The sequence below is a fragment of the Ricinus communis genome, chromosome 6 (assembly GCF_019578655.1).
Source record: "Ricinus communis isolate WT05 ecotype wild-type chromosome 6, ASM1957865v1, whole genome shotgun sequence".
NCBI lineage: Eukaryota > Viridiplantae > Streptophyta > Magnoliopsida > Malpighiales > Euphorbiaceae > Ricinus > Ricinus communis.
In genome coordinates this window covers 19,141,659-19,148,841 of record NC_063261.1, presented here as the reverse complement: position 1 = coordinate 19,148,841, position 7,183 = coordinate 19,141,659, and the positions used below count along the sequence as shown (strand labels likewise).

The 7,183-nt window shown below is 34.7% G+C and overlaps 2 protein-coding genes across 7 annotated transcripts; both read right to left on the bottom strand.

Moving 5' to 3' along the window:
• Window positions 1-257: 257 nt before the first annotated feature.
• LOC8268930 (ribosomal RNA small subunit methyltransferase E) lies at window positions 258-4,934 on the bottom strand. Of its 6 annotated transcripts, none has more exons than XR_007216470.1 (9): window positions 4,542-4,934; window positions 4,362-4,435; window positions 3,946-4,088; window positions 3,800-3,846; window positions 3,582-3,690; window positions 3,345-3,406; window positions 2,320-2,450; window positions 606-2,090; window positions 258-489 (listed from the first exon to the last, which is right to left on the bottom strand). XR_007216470.1 is itself a non-coding variant. In XM_002522073.4 (9 exons), exons 1-8 carry the CDS (start codon window positions 4,710-4,712, stop codon window positions 1,939-1,941), a joined length of 873 nt encoding a protein of 290 aa, XP_002522119.1. In that variant the 5' UTR covers window positions 4,713-4,934; the 3' UTR covers window positions 313-489; window positions 1,927-1,938. The 6 variants fall into 6 exon arrangements, 2 of the variants coding, with proteins under 2 accessions (XP_002522119.1, XP_048231986.1); XR_007216469.1 differs by having other exon boundaries at window positions 1,927-2,090; XR_007216468.1 differs by having other exon boundaries at window positions 313-489; window positions 2,336-2,450.
• A 51-nt stretch (window positions 4,935-4,985) lies between these two features.
• Window positions 4,986-5,853, bottom strand: LOC8268929 (thymocyte nuclear protein 1). Its single transcript, XM_002522072.4, has one exon. It carries the CDS (start codon window positions 5,666-5,668, stop codon window positions 5,216-5,218), a length of 453 nt encoding a protein of 150 aa, XP_002522118.1. The 5' UTR covers window positions 5,669-5,853; the 3' UTR covers window positions 4,986-5,215.
• Between the last annotated feature and the right edge of the window lie 1,330 nt (window positions 5,854-7,183).

The following is a 7,183-nucleotide window of genomic DNA, read 5'->3' as shown; positions in this document are numbered from 1 at the left end:
AACAATAACAGCATAAAAGCCTCCCCTAGTGAAGCTCATTTCCCTTCCGCTCTCTTCCTGCCCCCATCATCCCTATGTATGCCCACTATAGAAGACACTAGATAATTTTTTGAGCGAAAAATAAAAAAAATTTAAACGTCTCACTATTATTTGTTTCAATTCTTATTCAACTGATGCGCCACATAATATTTTTATTAAATTACCTTTTAATATTTTAAAATTTAAGAAGTAGTTCAGCGAGATATTATATGCCACATCAAGTAAGAGTTGAAATATATAATGGTGAATTGTGTAGCATTACTCAAGAAAAACTAGAAAATAAAACTACATTAATGGCTTTGAATAAATTATGATCAATGAGATTGAGTTCAAAGTGGATGAAAAGCATACAATTATTGTGTGTTCAGACTCTAGGAAGTTGAACATTGACCTTAGTGGAGCCTAAAGATTGTAGCTTGCATCAACCTGATTGGAGAGTTGCGTCATTGTCTGCATCAAGAGAAGAATTTGCATGTTAAAGTTTTAGGCAAGGAAAGGAACTGAAAGCATTACAAATGTAGAGAAACACCAGTCAACTAAAACATTCAACTGGTAGCAGAAACGACCATTCATGTAAAACAGGGTAAATGATGGGTTGCGTTAGATGCATCATAGGTAACAAGACTTTGCTGCAATTTTCAAGCCAAAGTCCTAATCTTATTATTTTGCAATCCCAGCCAGCCTGTACTGTACTAGACCTAGTACGTAGTGTACTACATCGTCTAGCCAGCATTCAATGCCTCTTTAATCACAAGCAACCATCACTACATAACGACTAAGCAATTGGAAACATAAACTTTGATGTAATTAGTTGACTTTTCTTTTTCCCACAATTTCATTTTTCTTGCCTCAGCCAGAAGCTGAGTAATTTAGGTATAGATTTGTCAAAAGTTGACCTTTGAACGGCTGAAGAACTTATTTCATCCAAAGTATAATTACACATTGCTAATAAAAATGAAATTTATGCTGCAAAGTTTGAGATGCAATACACCTCATGTTCTGACTCTTCAACGTTTCTTTCTTCTTTCAAGAATAAAATCATCGAGGCATAACTCAGGATTTCTTTCTTCCCTTCTTTTTCTCTTAAAAAAATTATCGAGGCATAACTCAAGATTTCTTTCTTCTCTTTTTCTTAACTAAATAAGAGAATTTTCAATGGAGGGTGATGAGTCTGGTTAACTTTCAAGCTATCCAACTGCTATTGGCACAGGTAGGATTATCTAAACCAAGTTCAATGCGTGATGCTAGTCTTAAACCAAATCTACCCAAGCTACTCTAGCTCCAAGAGAAGTTTTCTAAAACCATATTACAATACTTCAATGTTGTAAAAGAACTAAAATCTTTCATCCAATAGGCTTCATTGATGAATATAAAACTAAAACATGTCCATTTATGTCTTAAAAGAAGTAGCTCATATTAGTCAATATGGCCAAGTTGTAATCTCATGGTGTCACAACAGAGAGCAGCAATCAAATACTAACTTTTGTCTGAACATTATTTGTCTAGTAATTCACTTGGCCAGTTATACATTGGGCTTACTGAAAATGTTCACATTCCATCAACGAGCATTTCAAACCATGGAAACAAATGGGAATAGGAATCTTACAACTACTTTTAGATGGTCAATAATAATAAAAAAAGTGAAAATTAAAAAAGTAGCAGTCTCTCCAATAGATGATATGTTAACAGAACAAAAACTGATGTTGAGAAGAAAAGGTAACTATTGTAATTCCTTCCTGTCTTGAGTTGGCATCCTTTACATGTATCCCATAATAAAGCAAGATAACATCTTCTAGTCTTAATAAGCCATTTTCTAAAGGTACATCTGAATCTGACAGATTGTAGGAGTAGCAAAGCAGGAAATCCAAAATGTTAGACCCATCTTACTTGCAAATGTAACTAGGCAGAAGAGAATTGCTGAGCATCAGACCACAACATTAGAGTTCCCAAAAGTGCCATTGTTGCAGTTTCAACACGAAGGCGAAGTGGTCCAAGACCAACAGCTGTGGCACCTGCTTCCATCATCAAGGCAGCCTCTCTCTCCGTGAAATCTGAATTATTGTCCAAACATAGTTCCACAATAGTTTACTTTTCCATTTCCAGGAGAACAATAAAATAGAAGGCAACTGAACCAAGAACTAATTAAGACATTTATGATCCACCGAAGTGGTAATACTTTAACACTAGCTACACATTCCATGTGTAAGGAATCATTCAAATTAAAAAAACTATAGCAGCCAAAATGCAGAAGAAGAAAAATTGCAGAAGTCAGGGACTAACAGACATGAATACTGACCCCCTTCTGGTCCCACGATTATCAATCCACTTGACTCTTTTCTAGATGAAGCCAGTACATTAACAACCGGAGTAGCTTCTGCAGCTGCCAGAAAAGATAGCTTTGAATCGGCAATCTATACAACAAGAAACATGAACTGTTACTTCCACAAACTCTTATCTGATGATAAGAAACAGTTCAAGTACCTTATAAAACTAGTTTAATGCACATTACAGTTCCTTAATCTTTCAATAGACTGAAACTAGTGATTTAGCATGGTTAAGACCCGAACTTGAACCAGGGCCAAGCTAGGCTAATCCAAGCCAACCTGCAAAAACCCTAGGCTTGGGCCTTGCTAGTCCCTTGCGTTGATTGCTTAATTTATTTCTAGGTGAATAGTACTTGGGCAGTCTTCAATGCATTGCTTCTCTTCATTTTTGCATTACTATAAATGAAAGATAAAGAAGTCTAATTGAAATCTAAATATACACAATATGGACAATTTTAACCTTTTTCATAATCATGTTAGGCACCTCGATTGCTTCCACGTCCTAACAAGATATATATTGAGTCAGTTTGTTGTTGAAAACTCTTTTGTCATTAACTACTTTATAGCCAGAGGTACTACTTGCCGCATGGTAAACAGCAACCAACATAAGAATAAAACTTAATCTGACCAGAATCGTATCCATTGCACACTGTCCATAAACCTTAATCTTTTCAGTTATTCCACATTTTCCCTTTGATTAACTATTTAAGAAAACAGTGTGCACCCTGATTTCCCTGCTGCCTAAAATGTTCCTACAAATATTTCCTATCAATACAGCCACAGATAGCTGTTTTTCCCCTCAAACATTTAAAAGTAATGAGCTACAATACGAAGAATACCTTTCTTGAACTATAATCCCTTTCATCTATATATAACACACCAAAAAGCTCATAAAGATAGGTCTGTTCCAACCTTCCAGTTTGAAGTCAACCAAGAAATAGCCAATGTTTAAAGTGTGAATAGAAGAGAAGAACAACTCACAAGAGGCAGAAGGCCTTCAACTTTTGTAGGAGGATTTAGAACCATTTCATGCAGCCGCTGACCTAGTATAGAGGCATGCATGATTTAAGAAAAGAAAGTGAAGCTGACCAAACAATTTCAGACTAAATAGACATAAATTAATTGAGTGAATTAGATACTTCAAAATTTAAGAGGATAACATTAAGTTGTGCATAAAGAAGAACAAGAAAAAGGATACTTGCTAGATCAATTCTTTACATTGTTTCGTTGCTGCTAAAATGACACGTTCCAACCTGTCCACTCGATTATCTGAGATTGATGGGGAGCGTTCTGTTAGCAGAGGGGTCACACTATGAGCCCCCAACTCCTAACAAAAAAGAGAAGTGTAATGTTAGCAGTTAGCATTTAAAAACAAAGGACAAAACGATTTACATTTAAACTAGAGAAAAAAATCTGTGTATGCATTTAAGACTTACAGTGCATTTCTCAACAAGCCAATCAGCTCGACCACCTTTTAAACTACCTAAAGAGGAATGAGTATAAGCATGTGATGACATATACAAGCACTGAAATGACTTTAAAATCCTAACTAATTTTATGTATGAATTCTATTAAAACTCACCGAATGCTGCAAATACATGCCACTTTATTGTCTGGGGAAGAACTATCTTTGGATCATTGACTGCCACAAAATCAAGTCCAGTACGGTCAATTCTCTCAATGCACCCTTCTACTAGAGCTCCTTTCCCATTGAAAAGCTCTATCCTTGCATTTAATTAGTTGGAAAATTAAATTATTGATTAAAAGCATACACAAAATAAAGAAATGAAAAGAAGCCAACAGTGACATAATTTTGCAAATTCTGGTAAATTGTTATTCTAAACAATGCCTAAATGAATAATAATAATTGATAACCTATTAGACACTAGCAACAGTGAAGTTACAGTCTTTTATTAATCTAAGTCAAGAAAACAATAATAATAATAATAAGAAGAAGAAGAGTCAATAATTTATTTACGAAGAAGTGAAGAGTAGTACCTGTCGCTGATGGATAATCTTAAAACTTTAACAATGTGCCAGAATTCATCACCTTGTACACGAACAATACCACCCTGCCATTTTCATTGTAAACAATAACAGTAAATATAACTTTGCAACAGTTAAAGCAGCTTTAGCAAACGCAATGGTCAGAGAGAGAGAGAGAGAGAGAGAGAGTACTTTTGAAGAAGGAAGAATTTCGCAGAAGAAGCGAGGGAGGCCACCACGTGATTGGTTGGAGTATTCCGATGACGATGAGTATGCACGGAGGCTTAAAGGTTTGAGCCATTGACGAGTTAAGAGTTCAGTAAAACGAGGTCGTATTGGTATCATTAGGGCTTGCATTTGCATTTTTCCCTGAGATTGCTTGCTTCTCTTCTTGTTTTTTGTTCTGGGGTTTAAGATATGGAAACATTTAACATTTAATATGTTTTTGCCCTTCACACGACGTCGTTCTGTCAGCTTAACTTGCTCATAAGCCGTTTGATAAAATGCCCCAAAGGGAGGTTGTTCATTTGAAAGATCATTAGTTTAATTCTTCATTTGGCTAAGGGTCAGCTGTCTTCTGCGTTAACTGGGTTTTGTTATAGCATGTTATAGGTTCATGATTCCCAAACTAAGAAATAAACTGCTAATTTGATGTCACTTTACCATTCATATAAGCAAGATAAAGCTTTTAACAAAAAGTAAATACTCCATACACACACACAGACACACATATATATATATATATACAATACTAGCATTCTCCTTGCGAGAATCACAGAGATGGCAACAAAAGCCCTGCCTTACTACTGACTTTAGGACTTTTCTTCTTTTTACCAAAAGAAAGCAAAACATAAAGTTGCAACAAACTAGTCTTGTTCTTGATTATCATCATTTCCGTCCCCTTCAAACCCATCACCCAATTCACAAACCCTCTCCCAAACCTCCTTGGGAACCGGCACAACCGACAGCCGAGGCTGCCTAAACAAAGCAAAATCACTCAACCCATCATCATTTTTCATTTCTTTCAAATCAACTGGCCTCCTCATTTCCCCGACCGCCTTAACATCCACAACTACCTCATCATCATCGTTACTATACCATTCTTTCACTACCGCCACAACACCAACCACGCGACGAGCTTTAGCACCCGAATGGTAAAAGAAGCATAGATCTTTGATGTTCATGGCTTTGAGGTTTTTCTGGGCTTGTTTATTTTTGACTCCATCCCAATTTGTTATTCCTCCATTTGATGCTTGATCATCCCATGACCATTCTCCTGGTTCAGTTTTGAGCAGCCAATATTGCTTTTCTTTACCCATTTTTTTGATTGATTCCTTGCTTTCTTTTGCAGGAATAAAGTGCGAACTGGTTCTGGATTCCTTTTGGAGGGAAGTTGAAATTGGTGGTCTTTCAATGGCTGGTTACTGCAGATTTTGGAGGCCAGTTTGCTGGCCCTCAGAAACCCTGATATTCGATAGCCCAATCTCTTGGCCCAATAAACAAACATGGATGCTCGAACCTCAAAATAATAACCATCTCTTAAAGAAATACTATTTCCTTTTATTTCTTTTTGTGAGCTTTATGTTTTTCGAACCAGCCCATGATATCATTGAATGTTATAGAAATAAAAATAACTAGCCAGGACACAGCCACCACTCATAGTGGTCAAAATATCATGGCATGAACATCATGGTTGTTGAGGCAAGTTAAAGTTAGAAATCATGGTTACAGCAACATGCCATGGCATGTCAAGTCTATTCAACAATGCAAGTGTGAAGTGGCTTGCAATTACAGCCAAAGACTGCAAATTCAAGTGCACCACCAATTTTATGGTTCATATATGTAGATGAGGCCATTGCTTTCATTAATTGAATCAAATACTTATAAATTTTTTTAGATTTAGTTAGCTAAAAAAATCAAAAAACAAGGGGGCGGGTTTCGAGAATAAATAAAAAAACGATATCGAACAAAAGTATATAAGATATAAAATATATATAATTCCTATTTGAACTAACCTCATTTTTCCAAAATTGTTCTATTGAATAATTTAAATTTATCTAAAATCTGAGACGGCATTAATTCACATATCTGATTCAGATCTGTAATTAAGGTGAAGGATCACATAATGGTGATTAGTGGAGTGGTTTGAGTGATTTCATGGAGCCGTGTGCATAATGCTGCAGTTATTGTGGAGCTATGAAATTTCAGCAAAAATAATGTCTTGCACATAACTCAAAACCGAGTGGGGTCCTTCTTCCTTCTTGATCATAAATGATGTCTAAAGCAAGATTATTATGGCTACTAAATTTAAGACTGAATAATTAACTAAGTTGCCCTTGTTTCTTAATGTCTTCTTTTACACAAGCATTCCCTTTTTACCACAGTTTTTAACCCTTTTTTTGTTTTTGGCAACAAGAAACCTGCAGAAGACTACTGCATTATTCATATAGACATTGGCTAGATTGCACATAAACTTTAAAATGGATTGCGTTATATCTGACACGTTTTAGACACCGACACTTAAAAAATACTTTTTATTATTTTTTATTTTATTTTATTTATTTATTGAGATTTTAAAAAAATTTCAAAAAGTCTTTCCATTTAATCATATTACCTTACTTACAAAAAGATTTTTAATATTCTTTTTCTATTTATTTTATTTTTTATTTACAGATGATTTTTTACTTTTTTCTATTATATAATTTTTTAATTATATAAATATTTTTAATTTTTAGTTGTTTTACATTTAAAGATTTTTTCTTGGTCTATAATAATTGTATAATTACTAATATTAAATAATTATATTAATTGTATTTAATTTGTATCTTGATTAA

Excerpts from the sequence above, each read along its gene's own strand:
- LOC8268929 (XM_002522072.4), bottom strand. The coding sequence starts at position 5,668 with ATGGGTAAAGAAAAGCAATATTGGCTGCTCAAAACTGAACCAGGAGAA.
- LOC8268930 (XM_002522073.4), bottom strand. The coding sequence starts at position 4,712 with ATGCAAATGCAAGCCCTAATGATACCAATACGACCTCGTTTTACTGAA. Across the intron at positions 4,089-4,361 it reads AGATTATCCATCAGCGACAG|GATAGAGCTTTTCAATGGGA; the intron begins GTACTACTCTTC and ends ATTAAATGCAAG. Across the intron at positions 3,407-3,581 it reads TTTAGCAGCAACGAAACAAT|GTCAGCGGCTGCATGAAATG; the intron begins GTAAAGAATTGA and ends CCTCTATACTAG.